This window comes from Fringilla coelebs (assembly GCF_963513975.1).
Source record: "Fringilla coelebs genome assembly, chromosome: 2".
Taxonomy (NCBI): Eukaryota; Metazoa; Chordata; class Aves; order Passeriformes; family Fringillidae; genus Fringilla; species Fringilla coelebs.
In genome coordinates, this window is record NC_140029.1 from 14,918,577 (window position 1) to 14,934,157 (window position 15,581).

Here is a 15,581-nt window from a genome sequence, read left to right on the forward strand (position 1 = left end):
CTGGTTCAATATGTTGCCAGTTAAAAATGCATGGAAGTAAGCAACAAAGATTGAACACCTCTCACACCCCATCTTTTTTCCTTGGGCTCAAATTCACTCCTGCCCCTTCCTTGGCCCGCTCCCCTGAGAGGCGCAAGGCACCGAGCTGGACTCGGTCACTACCACCAACTCTACCCTGCTGCTCCCTTGCTCCAGAGTGGGATCCCACCCAAGGGCCACAGTCCTGATTGGGATGAATCTGCTGCCAGAGGGGCTGTAGTTTCTTCAGGAAATAGCCAGATGCAAGTCCTGTGGAGAGCAGTGTGGATCCCTGCTCTGGCCTAGCTCCCTCCAAGGGTGGCTGGGAAGTCCATGCTCTGCTGGAGCCCTGCCCAGGACAGCAGGGGAATCTCTCCTCGGATGCCTGCAGTACTTTCTCCCCTTCTCCTCTCACCTTGCTGCTCACAGGGCTGTTCCCAACTCCACTTGCAGCATTTTGTCACTCCTCAGCCCAGCCCCTCATGCAGCTTCACTGCTCCCAGGCCCAGAGACTGGGCCAAGGACACCCATTTACCTGCACCATGAGCGACCCTTGCAGCTGCCCAGGAGACACAGGCAATGCTCCTACCTTGGAGCAGTGCAGAAAGAAAAGCAAAAAGCAGAAGTCTCTGTACACAAGGCCATCTCTCAGAAGCCATCAAAGTGCATCCAGAGGTGGGTGAGGCTCCAGCAGCGGGTGAAGGTCTGACAGTCAGGAACAGAGTAACTGAGGGGCCCCTACAGGGCTTTGGGGGTTCCCTTTGTGGGAGCCTAGAGCAAAAACTTCAGGAGGGGCAGCTGAGGCTGGACGGTTTCTCTAGCCTTGAAAAAAGACCGGGGAGACGTTACTGCTCTTTGTAACCACCTGAAAGGAGGCTGTAGAGAGGTGGGGGTCACTCTTTTCCCCCAAATAATAAACAGCAGGACAAGAGCCAGCGGCCTCACTTAGTGTCACAGGCAGTTTACACTGGATATTAAGAACAATTTTCTTCACTGCAAGCGTTGTGAAGCACTGGAACAGGCTGTCCAGGGAAGCAGATGAGTCACCATCCATGGAGCAGATATGGCATTCAGGGACATGCTTTAGTGTTGGCAGTATTAAGTTAATTGTTGTTTATCTTCATGCTTCTATTAAGTGCATCTAGACTACAACTTAAGCCACGTGGCTGTCTGCAAATGAGCTCCAGAAAATGCCAGCAGATAACTTTCCTTTCGTTAGTATTTAACTGTTATATATACTGTAAGAATTTTACAATCCTAGTAAAAACATTTTAATTCAAGACACAAGTGAAAATTTCTAACAGTATTTGGTCCTTTCTAAAAAAAAAAAAGTCATGGCACGTTCCTGTAAGTATTCTGTCAGTCTTCATTGTGATTTTTAAACAATGAGCTGTCAAAATTTTGTTTCCTGAAAAAAAACCTGCCATCCTTCCACCCCAATTAACTAGCCAGTGGTTATGAAACATCATTGAAAACACCTAAGTATTACAGACATGCCAATCACTAAGAAGTAATTTCACAGAATGTCCAGTAAGGAGCTTAAGAGCAAAATCAGGACAAAGCATGGAATAAAATAATTTTTAAAATCAAACCCATCAGTTTTGATAATTAACTAAAGTTAAACAGGGAAGTGGTGTTAGATAACACTAGCAGCTACAAGAACAACAAAAGGCTTCACAGAGCTGTACACACTCATCTTTGTTATTCCCATCTACTAAAACCATTGTCTCATTCCATTGGTGCATTTCTGTGCCTATACAAAGAACAGTTGCATTAAAATGTTTCCATTATACACCAATAACATTTGTATTTGTGTGCTGTAAAGGCAATATGGCACATTGTGCTGTGCATTCATCACTGATGAGAATTTTCTCTCAACACACAAAGTTATCATGGCATTTTGAAGTCAGATGGCTGTAGCAGTGCTTTTTAGTTATTATCATAAATCTGCCAGTTCTGATCAGCATTTACAGTTCCATGAGCTGAAGACAGCAGAGACACCACTGGTATCCTCCTGCCTTCCTCCCTTCCATGCTCAGTGACAATCCACAACAGTTAAATCCCACAGCTGCCCTGCCTTTGGACTTCATGAAGTTTGTATTTATTTGCTTCAGTAATTAGTCTACCCTTAAACACTCCTAAATCTGAAGTTTCCTTTTAGTCTTCATTTAATTTCCAGCAGTTAAGCTCTTTTCCTTCGAAAATACTTAGAAGACATCTTGCACTCATTACTCAGTTAGGAAAAAAACCAACAAAACAAACACAAATGTTTCCAATTTCTCTTCCTTCTCCATCCAATACCATCAGAGGACAGGCTGGGCAGTGTGACTGGCACTTTTTTGTATGTCCAGATGTGTTCCCCAAATCCCCACACCACATCTGCTGTGCTGTCCTGTTTCTTGGTTCCCCTCCCTGGCTCATTTCCTCAGTTTCTTTTCAACTTAATGTCTCTTGCCCCTGCATCCTTTCTGCTCTTGACACTGCACAGGAATACTTCTCATCACACTTCCAATTATGAAATCAATTTCGCATTTTGCTTTTCCTTCTTTCTACCTTCTCTATTTCTACCTCTGAAGCTCAAGTTCACTGCAATGTATGACCACAGTATGAACTCCTTGATATCCCCTCCCAGTTCCCATTCCACATTTCCTTGCTTCCTACAGCATTCCACATTTCAAAAAGGCACTTCTGAGCTGCTCAGTGCTATTATTAAACACTGCAGCAGTTGCTTACTTTGCTACTTCTCTCACTTGCTCCCTCGGCATCTCTGACTCCAACTACTCTTCTCTCTATGGGCAAAGTTTGTCAGCTTTCTCCTATTACCCACAGGCAACATCATCTGCAGTTTCCTATTCCTCAATTAAAATAAGAAATTGAGTTCTCTTCCTCTCACCCGTCCCCTCACCTTGTTCCCTCCAGCAAGCTGTCAACACCTCAAACTCTCAAACAGCAAAAATAAAAACCCAAGATACCTATCTTCCCTACCATGCATGCAGGCACTCCAAAATTACTCCTTATTCTACCCTCAGTCTATGTGTGACACTTTTTTCCCCTCGCAGTTAAGTCTTCCCCTTTCTGTTTCCCTACTAGCAAGCTGCTATCACTGTACTTAATGCAGATGTGAATATTTCTCTTTTCCAGTTGGCTGGAATTCATGTAAATCTCTCTATGTTTTCTACGAGTAATGTCTTTCTTTCATAGTATGACATTATTCTGGGGTGTGATTTGGTAAGGCTATTAACTTCTTTGATGTGCCCATCCTGTTTGTGCCCTTCTCCCTGTCTCCTAAACTTCTGTGCCAGTTTCCATCATTCTCAATGTCACACTGACTTCCAAGTCTGACTTTTCTCTGTGCCACACAATGAATCACTGTCCCCCAAAGCCAACTTACTGCTTTAGCAGAAAAATTCAAATTTCCACTTAGAGACCTTCAAAGAATTCACATGAAAAAGGCTATACAGAAAATTAACTCTTTCTAGGCAAATATCACTGAAGCCTCAAGTGATTCCCTTCATTACAAATACCAGTGTGCTGTTCCATATACAGAGTATCTTATCTGAGCATTTATTATATGGAAAATAACACTTTATTAATCTGAGACAGAAAAGATACTCAATAAAAGGATCAGGAAGTACCTTTATGTGACAAGGAAAAAGGAGGTACAATGGTAAGCATCATACCCATCAATTCTGTGATTTGAACACTGAATCCACAATGGACTTAACAATTCAAACACACAAGTAATGACAGCGTACCTTTATTGTAACACGTGCACTGCACTGATGCAGCAGATACAATGCCAGCAGTCTTCTCCTTGCACAAACTACTATCAATAACTTCTAGGTGGAAGCAGCATTTAGTGCAAAGAATTAAGAAACCTCTAATGTTAACCATGTCTTGGGAACTGTTTGCATACATAGTGCAGCATTCACAGCCATTTTCCAACGGGCCTTAAACATGGAAAACTGATCAGCTATAGCAGTCTGCATTTGAAAATTCTAACACAGAGACTTGTTTTTCTTTTAAAAAAACCTATACTACAGCAACAAATAAATAAAGACTAACAATGTGTACATATATTTGCTCAGAATCAATTCAGCAACTTAAAAAAATATAATGTTCAGTGTTTGCTGAATTGCTTTATACTGCATCTATCACTGCAAAACACTATATTTAAAAAAAGTTAAAGAAAAAAAATTCTTCCAACACTCTTCATACCCTATTAGTTGAAAAGCTTGCAAGCACTGCTGCCTCTCAGTTATTAATATGCAATTCAGGTCCCCTGGTCATTCTGGGAATCTTTACAAAACATCCCTGCACACGCAGCAGCTCCCTGTGCAGCGAGACCAAAGGGAAGCACAAGCCCTGGTACAACGAGCAGATTAAGTCATCTTCTAACTCACAAGTTTCCTTGCTAAAAACCAAACCACCCCCACCTGTTGTGACTGATTTCTACATCTGCCAAGCTTACCCAGGAACACAGATGCTCTGAGCTCTGTCCCTGTGGGCTTCATTCCATCTACATGAGTAATCACACTAAGAACCAATGGAAATATTCATGCTTGCGAAGTTATGGGTACACCTGTTTACAGGATATCTGCATTCACCTGCAGCTAGACAAACTGACTGCAGTCCTGGATCATTAATGAAGAGTCTCTATTAGATTACAGGTAATAATATCAAAGTATTTTCTGGGATGCCTACAACAGACCTAGAACATTCAGGGAAATAGAGGAAATTCTATTCTATTTAGAGGGAAGCTCTGTTCTTTGGGAGCATTCAGTAATTCACAAGCTGTAGGCCATGGAAGAACTGCACCCTGTGTGTATTAGAGAATTAACTGAGATAATTTAAAATAGTAAGACTGAAAAATGCTTCTATTGACTACCCAAATCAAAAACATTTAGACCAATTATAGGCCAAAGAAAAAGCAAATTTTGGCACATTTTTGAATACCACTCTGGAATTCTGCATAGGCTACTCAGATTCTATGAAGAGTTTATATATGTGACACGCAACAAAATTTTTGGGAACATAAAGGACAGCTTTTGTATGGTTTGTTTTCATTAACAGTATATTGGCGGGGCAAATCAGCTCTCTCCAATAAAAGTAAGAAAATGTTGATATGGGTGTTGAATGAAACATCATTGCTCAGGATTAGAGTGTTTAGGGAAATAGTGCACTTTTTATTCTACCTTGGAAAAGCAAAAAATGCACATATTGGTCATATCATTCCTACCTCCTTTTCAAGTGGGATTTTTAAGCACAAGTATTTTAGTTGCTACATAGCAAACTCTTACAAAAATATAACTTCTGAAAGCACGAGAAGCTGCTGAAGAAAAATGCATTTTCTTTCAGAACAGAACTACAAGGCACCCCAGCTTCTACTGATTTTTACACTGCAAGTAAATCTAACTGAGCAAGAGCCTCACACAATACGGGCCATCTGTAGCAATACAACCAGCACTGACCCTACTGAAGCACACACACACTTCAAAATGTTCAGTACAGGTGCACAAAGATAGATCCTATCACACCCACGTTTCTTCATCCTCTAAGCCAACTTTTACTTCACAAAACTAGTGCTTCCCATAAGGCTAGGGAGAGGATATGCCCACATCAACCTCATTATACTCAACTTCTTGCCATGGTGGAATGAAACCCCAGCCTTGATCTTCATGATTCAGTACAAAGCTACTGTCAAATCCATATCAGAAACCAAATAATCAATATGGCAGCAACTAAAAAAATCATGGAGGTAAAAGGCCAAAGCTTCTTCTGCATTAGAGATTACAGCAATGATTAATTGCTAGGGTAAATGAAAATTTAAGACTGGCTTTCTTCCATTTGCAACAAAGGACCTGGGGTATTCTACCACGAGATTTTTTTTTCTTTTTAGTTATGCCCTTCTCTATATGGAAGCACTACAGCGTTCATTTAAAAACGAAAACCACACAAAACCCTCTCCCATTTTTAAAAAGCACCATAAATGAAAAATCTGTTGAAAAAACAAAAACTCCATGGACCACCCTTCAGGGATGAAATGCTAAAGATGTCTTTTTTAATCAACCATTTTGTGAAGATCTACAAAAAAATAAAAAGGATCACATTCTAAAGGTTCAGTGCAGTCAGCAGCTATATAGTTTTGCTGCTTATTCATCTAAGTTGACTTTCAAAAATAACACCCTAGCTCGTCAAAATATACATTTTCCATTTGCTTTTAAATTAAAATAATAATAAAAAAACATTTAAAGAATTCACAATCAATAGCATGACTAAGTTTCAGGATCATCTACAGCATATAATTTAAAGGTTCAAGATGCCAATATGCAGCATGTGGCAGGCCTATATGCTCCATGCAGCATGTACATTTGGGATCATCTCAAATAATCTTGATGTTCAGATGTCAGTCTGTTTCTTCCAAATCGTGTAGAATACCCATCTGAAGAAAATAAGCAGTTAAGGAAAAAATGCAACACTTGCACACAGTTAAAATGAAGTTCTTTTTACTTATATTTAAATTCTGAAAACTTCTGGTAGTTCATAAAGGGTAGGGAAAACACTCAAAAGTGATGTCTACCTGGATTCTCTTCTTGACTCAGCAGCTCAAAGATGCCTACTCTTCAAAACACATACATGTTCCATTAAGGCCTGGCAGTTGTAAAAGCAAAAATAACCAGTTTCTCTGAAACTGTAAGATTTAAGGGCAAGTATCTTGATATCCTTCACATTCTTTTGTCTTGAAAATGCCAGGTCAAATCTGCATTTCCTAAAGAGCTGACAGTAATGAGAAGCAGGAGGAGCTGGCTATAGCCAGTCTGGAGTCAGTATGGGGTCAGTACGGGGGCTGCAGCAGGGAGCACTACCAGGCTTAGAGACAGGAGGGAGGGGAATGAACACACAGGACACAAGAAAGGCTGTGGCAGTATTGTCTGCTTAATGTATTACGAATAAGAAGATTGTGGAAAGATGATTCCTGTCAAGAGAGACAGCCACAGCAGGCTTCACTCTGCAGAAACATTTCCAGGGAGATCCCATAAAAGCAGCAAACACTCAAGGCAAATGCAGATGGCAGAACCACCTTACAACAGATCAAAATGCCCCTCTCACACTAAGGGCTTGAAGTTTAAACTTCTAGGCTCCTTACATAACTTCCTTACCACCCACAAACTGAAGAAATTCTGAGGTATTATTTTTAGGAATGGGATGTTGCTGAGAATATGCATAACCCTCTACTTGGAATATTTTTTTCCAGTAACACTAACTAGTAATTATTGTTGGGAATCACTCTTCCCCATTCCCCAGCCTTAAAAATAAAGTCTGAGCTGTATGTTCAAGAATAGCTCTATCAGGTAATATCTAAAGACCTAGATCACGCTAATCTGTATGAAGTTAGTTTCTTCTTTTAGGAAAAGAAAATAAGATACAGCCTTGTCAGAACTGCCAGGCAGCATTACCCTTATCACACAGTTTATCCTACATCACATACACCACTCAAAAACATTAACAAAAACACAGCCAATTCATGAAAGGTGCTGATCATTTTACCAGCTGGGAATTTATAGCACTTTTAGAAAACAATTCCTACAATTATCCTCAAAATAAAACTGCACCAGTTCATTTACTATGAAAAAAACATTAAGTTTTTAAATCAGAACTGCCTTTTTGCTTGAGTTCATTACCTCTAAACAATCTATGCTTGCTTGATTTATTAATATACACTCTCCAGTCTTCTTCAGTCTTTAAGGATACAATTCCATGTAGGAGGGAACACACACAGTTTCTTTTGAAAACTCCACAGGACAATAAAGCCTGCTAAGCTGTTCTTCATACAGAGTCAAGGCATCAGTCAGATTGATACAGTTTCCCTAAAGAAAAAAAAAAAATCCCAGTCACAATCAAGCATATAAGCAAAATTTCAGATGAACATATACATTTTGACATTACTACAAGGTTCCCACACATTTCAGAACCAGATACATGCTGTTCTTAATATTTACAAGGCAAACACTGAACAGCTTGTCTTCATTCTGCCTACAGCAAACAATAATTTGTATCCTTTCAAGAAAGGGTAAGTATGGGGCGGATTATCTATATTCTCATTAGCAGAAGCAACCATTATATGAGGGCTTCCAGTTAAAACAGACCACCATGTGTTGTTTACCTATAACATCTACTCCACAACCATTTTCTTTATAATTGCTTAAACATATTAGTAAACAATATTCCAACATCCAGATTTTTCTCAGTTATTTAACATTGCTTAGATCTTACAGTGTTTAAATGCACTTTTAAAAAACTATAGTTTATTAATTTTAAACAGATTCTTCCACAAAGCAATATGACAAAATACATCAAATTATACAGAATTTCTCTGGCTGCGGGCTATATTATCTTGAGTTTCCACATGTCATGCTTCTGAAAAAGAAGATTTTTCTACAATACTTTTTTTATCTTAAGGGTGAAACAACATCTCATTCTTGGAATACAAACACATCAAGGATTGAGTGAGGAATTTAAAAAAAAGCAAACCCCAAGAAAAAAAAAATCCCACCTCCCAAAAATCCCAAGCCCCACCCCCCCAAAAAAAACAGACACCCACCCTCCCATACAAAAAAAAATTAAAACAAAAACCCCACCCAACACTCCCCCAAGCAACTCCTATTTGCAAGCACCACCTTGTCCCAAACTAAGTATTAATAAGCAGAAGTTACTGCTGGGTAACCTGGGGTTCCCATATGGAGAAAGCTCTAATTAGAAGTCTGAATTCTCCATATCCATAACACATTTGAAGATTTAGTGGTTACAGTGAGCTCACCAGAACACCAGACTGAACAAACACCAACTACCCAAAGCAAGAAAAGTCAATTGTGTAAGTTCAATCAAAAAAACTTTGTCAAGTTTCTTGACTACATAACCAAGTAGACAAGCAAACACTTCACAACCTTAAATTCAACGTTGTTAGAGTGTGGCAAATACAAGTTATTTGTACACAAATTTGAAATGAAGTGAAGTTGAATACAGTCACCACTGCATGGTCTACAAAATCCCTCAGGCTGTCTTTCTCCAGGTATGAGGCACTGAATGAAGACTCACCAAAAAGAAGTGTACTGCTGCTGTGGGACAGCACAGAGAAAATATATTCTGTGGTGGTGGTTGAGGTGGAGAGATTGTTAAAGGCCCTTGGCACACTGACAGCCAAATTAATTGGTTTGTGGTCTTCTACTTCCACCACTTTCTTGAGCAATCTTCAGCTCAACCTATAGGCCCCAAATATGATAAACCAACTGTGCTGTAACACTGCACATCAACAGCAAGTTATATGATGGCTGTGAGTCTCTCCTGCCCACACAGCATGTGCCAGTCTGGCCATCTGTGGGGCAGGAGGAGATCTTCAGGAGATGCATCTTCCCCTAGTGGTTGGGTTTACTAGCCTGTAGTATGAATGTCTTTTACTGTGATCTAGAACAAGCCATGCTTTCCTCTTCTGATTTCTGATCAGAAGATACAGAAGCATTAACTAGCATTTTCTAGAGCTATTCTCAATATATATAAAAATCCTCAGCTTTCCCACACATTTTACCACTTCTAGTGGAGAAACGCTTGCCAAAGAAGATAAAAAGGAGAACAGAAAGGAAATTTTTATGTTAACGAATACACACAGCTCCTAAGGATCCAGGACAAGAGCCAAAGCCCTACAAAAGGACAGCAAGAAATGCAAGGCACAGAAGTCATGTTAGAAAGAAGAGCCTCTATCTACAAAATGACAGGATCTTCCTGCTGCTCTGAATGACTTTGGGAAGTGTTTGTATGAACACACAAGTACACATAATTTTGGGGTTTCTTTAACTGACCATTGAATGCAGTATCTCGTTCGTTCCTGCCATTCAACATGCATAGCCTGCTCCTGACTGTGAGAGAATGCAGATGGATCAATTAAAAACACTAGATCTAATGAAAAAATCAGCTCCCTGACATTCACATGTTATTCAGTATTTTAGGACCTCTAACTTAAAAAGAGGACCCCAGGAACCTACTCAATGCTTCCAGCATCTGACTGCCTATGTTTCACAAATGGTGTTGCTCTGCTAAGACACTGCAAAGCTTTTAAATCCAGGAGCAGAGGCTTTGTATTACTATGCAGCTTATTTTTGGTGCTCCCAGATTTTTTTAAATGGCCTTAAAATTCTTATATGCACACACATGCAACTAAAAATTAATTTTCACAAAGCAAGGAACTAAGATGCATTTGAACAAGTACTGTGCTCTACAAAGCATACAACAGGCAGAGGCTAAAACAAGCAGAGGTGACATTTGAAATCACTATTTCTAAACAGCTCCATTTACATTGATTTTTCCATGTAACAACATCACATGGTAACTAGAAACGAAGTGTAAAATGTACATTCTGACTTTGGGATTTATACTATTTTTCCTACTTTTTACTGGTAGGATTTTTTCACAGCGTATTTAAAACATTTCTATTTCCAGAGGAAGTGAAAAGAGAATTCATTCCACTCATCTTCCTTTGAATGTTCTGCATCCTGCTCAATTTTTTTTTGGATTGTGGTCAAGTCCTCACAAGTAGAAAAGAAAACGTCAACTTAAAAACAAAATCTTAACACAGCATCTTGACAATGGACTCAGGCACACGATGTGATTCTTGGGGTTGTCCTATACAGAGCCAGGAGTTGGACTTGGATGATTGTCATGGGCCCTTCCACACCACAAAATCCTATGACTCCACTCTATTCTATCACTCTCTAATCTTTTAAAAATCTTATTTGGGAAAGTACGCCTTCAAAAGAACTCCCATAAAACACGTCTGATTATCATTTTGGTCATATTGCACAAAGAAACCAGTACTTGTTTATTTGGTAAAGGAAGATGACTTGCTGTATATAGAAATTTTCATATTTGGGTTTGGGTATCAGAAAAGGAATGAGACTTGTGAAAAGTAGAAGACTAACACAAACTGAGCACAATGAACAGACTGCTGCAGTTCTTGTTTAGTAACCTGTTATTATCCAGGGGATTGTGGTGGGGTTTTTTTGGTTCAGCTACCCTTCACCAAACATATCATTTTCTTTCAACATCAGACTGAATGCAAAAAAAACCCTAAAAAACAACCTGTGTGTGCAATTTGAGTCACAAATAGGAACACTGCTAGGTAATTGACAGAGCACACCACTATTACGTAGGAAGCTGAACAGGATACACAATGATAGAGGAGTATACAATTTCCCAGACTGTCAATTCAGTATTTCATCATTTCTCCCTTCTCCAGCAAGACACAAATCACTGCAGACACCATGGAAAACAAACAACACGAACAATGAACATGCCAAGAAATAGTTTTTATTTTTCAAACCCACAACTCTCCAATCTCCAAATCAAGATCTTGCCTAAAGGTTCAGACAACTCACCTGGCTCTTTTATCAGCATTTCTTCTGGTCAAACAGGATTTTATAGTTGTGCATAGCTTTTTTTTAAACTATTTGTCTTTACTCAGCACAAAGTTAAGCACTCCAAAAATCAAATCTACAAAGCTTAAGGCTTATTTCAATAAACTTATTGAAAAAGAATCAGTATTATTATTAACACCTTTCTTTAAAACATGACCAGCTTTATTAACCAAGACTACAGTGTTAGTAACAATGTCAATCACACAGATGTTCCAGTTCACCAAAACGCCACAGGGAACCAAGCCCAGAATGCAAGGCAGTGTTCACTTCAACTCCCACTGCCTAATGAAGAGTTATGTGGTACAGCAATGCATTGTTTGTTCTGAACTGACACCGTATAACTTAAACAATAGCTAATACTGAATGCTGTTTAACAAGGTTTAAAGCAGATGACTCACCAATTGCACGTTTTCAAAAAGCAAAATCACCTCCTTTTATCTTCCCCACAGAGTTCAGCCAACTTTTCAATATATACAAAAGCCTTTACCAAACTCCTCTCCCCAGCCTCTCCCACCTAATCTCTGTTCCATGTCAAACAATTTGGTAAAAACTAGGAAGTTAAGAACTAGGAGAATTATGAAATTTTTTTTACCCTTAAAATACATCTTTCTGACACAAAAGTACTTGAGGCAGTTTTAACTTTGAGATTAACAAATCTTAATCTCTAAGACCTTCCTTAAGACAGTTGGTCTCTGAATTGTTTCACAGCCTTTGCATCCTGAGTGTGCTCAGTGTTTGCACTCACTTCAACAGCTCATGCCCATCTCCCAGTATGCATTCTTCTGGGCTCTCACAAGGCATAAATTCTGTAGTTCCATGGGTTTAGTTTTTAGGCTTCTACAGGACAATGCATAACAAATTTCAATAACAAATACAGTTCTGGACAGACAAAAAACATTCCTTGAAGTAAACAGCAAAAAAAAATTGTTTCAATTAACCCGGTAAGTTCCATTTAACTCTGCCCATTTATAAAGTGGATGTGTCCATCAACTGGTTACTCAGGCCACTATGCTTCCTCCAACCTCAGAAAGTAAACTAGTGAGTTAAAAGCAGGTGAAAGGGTCCCTTTTCTATACTTGCCCATTTCTTACATGTCTTACCCCATATGTCATTGTCATGGGCCACCTTTGTCTGTGACTGTATGCCAGAGAAGTTTAATTTTTATGTTTAGCATGGGTTTCTATTTTTATTTTATAATGATGTGCCAGAATTGGGCACAGCCATGGTTGGATTTTATCCTTCCTCACTTCAGAGTGACTAATAAGCAGTAGGACACAGAGCATCCAACACTAGGCTTAGGTTTTGGGGGACACAGAGGGCTGTTAAGAAAATAATGGAGGCAAACCCAACTGTAAGTACCTCCACTGGCTAAACTCTCAATAACATAAGGAAATGAAAATGTCTGTTCCTTAAAGTCTCTAAAACTACCAAGAAATCACAAAGGCTCACATATGGACATACAGCCATTCTTCCAGCCTCCTTTCATGGTTCAGTCATGGAGAATCTTGTTCCCTCATGGAACAAGATGGAAATGCTAATTAGAAAGCCCACACAGCAGCCAAAAAAAGGAGTCTAACTATGGAGCAACATGATGATTGTCTAGACATTTAGAGGGCTGTATAAGAGAGTGGCCAGGAAGAGACAGCTTAGAGAAGGGCCACATGTTCATGTGGGAGACACATGATCCCTTCAGTGGGTCAGTGCTGTTTACTGGAACCTGTGAGTGGTCTGAGTTTCTATCCTGCCTGGGCTGAGTGACCCCAACCAGGAAGTCACAAATTCCTGTTCAGAGGTATTTTTAAAGGTTCTACTACATAAACAGGCTGAAAATTATAGCCTTCTCAACCTCAGAAGATTAGATCAACAGAACAAAAACATAGCACAGAAAAAGGCATTTTCTTAGCTACACATAATCCACTGACACTCAAAGACAACCTTACAACAGTCTCTGCATCTAATAGAGCACAGCTTCACAGCTCTTGGGACAATCCTCACATGCTACTGTGAATGCACGAGAGTGATGGCTCAGAAAAACAAAAGCCACATATCATGCTGATATCTACAAGTATATATACTCACTTGAAAGGAATCACTTGGGGCATATAAAAATCATACTTTTAGAAAGTCCAATACATAAAAACACAAAGCATCTGAAAACAAGTTGCCAGGAAGGTATATTAGAGATGAAAGTGGACCTCAGGATACACCAAGGTCTTACCTTATCAATTCCCACTTCTCTCCACTGCGATGGCTGGGAGCCTGCACCTCTAACAGTCCCTCCTTGGAGAACATAACACCAAGCACCTCACAGACATGGCCTCCTATCATATCATAAAGCACTCCAAAGCACCAGCTTCCGAAGAAGAATGGAAATAAGAGCATACCATATGACCACTGAACCTCAGAGTGGTGGGATTATGTTTAACAGTAAGTTTTCACAAACAAGCTTCAAGTCTTAAACCTACAGACAGGTTGCAAGTTCTGCAGGCTAAGGGCCCTAATGCTCATATCTCTCTCTGCAGATCCTGTGTAGGCTGCAACACTCAATATAGATCATGCAGCTGGAAAAGCAAGAGTGTGTAAAGCACGGCTGCTACTCATACCAGTTTTTGCTTTAAGTTGTGATTACTATTTGCACAGAGAAAATAAAGGCATTTTCCCCCAAACACACTCAGACACAAACTTAAAGCAGCAGAGAATGACATCCATTAACTGCGCTTTTATATCTTTTCAGAGCTGAAAAAAAGAAGTCCCTCCTGCATCTTAAAATTGGCCACATAAGTTCTTATATCCCCTAGGAATACAAATAAATAGTCTGAAACCTTCCACAGGCAAAATCTCTAAATGTTCATCAACTGCCAGGCAATACCGGTTACCTGCCTCCACCTAGTGGTGACAGGACATTCTGCAGCAGCCTGTGGAGACTGCTTCGAGAATCACCACGGAAGGAATCCCGAGGGAAACACCAGGTGTGCTAAGAGCAGCATGCCAGAAATAATTTTTATAATCCCAGATAAATCATATCCATCTGGAGTTAGCACTAGATCCTGCTTGCTGACAATTCACGTGCAGATCAGAACATTTTCTAAAACTTGTGCAGAGCTCAATGAAGAGATGATGAGCATTTCCCTTTATTTTTCCCAGCAGTGGCATTTAGGCAGACAGCAATACATTATGGGAAAGGATGGCATTCTGTAAACACAATTCCACTTTTAGGTAAAGCACTTCTTTGGCATTGAAATAAATGACATCCCAACTCAATGCATATGATTCTGTTCAGGGTACAAGTGTACAGACTAAAAACTACAAAGGACAGAAATTTTCAATGTTAATATAACATAATGCCAAGGCAGAAGAGACAACTGTAATTGCTGGCTAGTGGTCACCCGGACAACAATCCTTTTGCTGCATTTTTCCTATGAGACATTTCCTCACCATAGCAAAGATAATACTCAGACAAGTGAGTGGACATTCCCTCAGTCCCTTTCCTAGATGAAATTTAATATTTTTTTGTTTTAGAGAACCAAAATGCAAAGAAGGGGCTGGGGAGCACACAGAGTCCTGCGTTTTAAAAACACAACTGCCTTAAAAGGTACATTATTTCTTCAGTAAGGCCTGCTATGTAACATAAGCATCCTGGAAGTAGATAGCTGAACCAAAAGTAACTTAAATTCCCAGTTCCACAGAGATAAAACCACTGGCATTTAATAGCAAACACAACAGAACATTCAAATTCATTTCTCAGTTCCCAATGTGTAACTAAGCTGCCAAAGTTGTTAGTGGTCATGTTTGACCTTCTGTCTATAGTTAAAGCAATCCTCCAAATAGCCAGCTTCAGTTAGTTCAATTGAATTTAAATTTAAGAAATTTAAACAAAGTTATAGACAGCTAATTTTATTTAAAGCACCCAATAACCTGTTCATTCCATGGCCACTGTTGAGTTGTCTGAGGGTGTGGAGGGTTGACCTGGTCTGGGTGCCAGGTGTCCACAAAAAACACCCTGGCATTCCCCCTGCTCAGCTAAGATAAGGCTGGGGAGAGAGCACTCACCAGTTACTGTCATAGGCAAACAGACTCAGCCTGGGTAATAAACTCAAG

At 39.7% G+C, this 15,581-nt stretch overlaps 1 protein-coding gene across 2 annotated transcripts in view; it reads right to left on the reverse strand.

Annotated features, from left to right (window-relative positions):
• Positions 1-3,520: 3,520 nt before the first annotated feature.
• SMS (spermine synthase) overlaps positions 3,521-15,581 on the reverse strand; it is a 43,498-nt gene continuing 31,437 nt past the window's right edge. For both annotated transcript variants that reach the window (XM_084201215.1, XM_084201216.1), the window contains 2 exons: positions 7,771-7,886; positions 3,521-6,460 (listed from right to left, as the gene is read on the reverse strand). In XM_084201215.1, the coding sequence (XP_084057341.1) occupies positions 6,418-6,460; positions 7,771-7,886 (159 nt within the window). In that variant the 3' untranslated portion in view covers positions 3,521-6,417. The remainder of the gene's footprint in view (positions 6,461-7,770; positions 7,887-15,581) is intronic.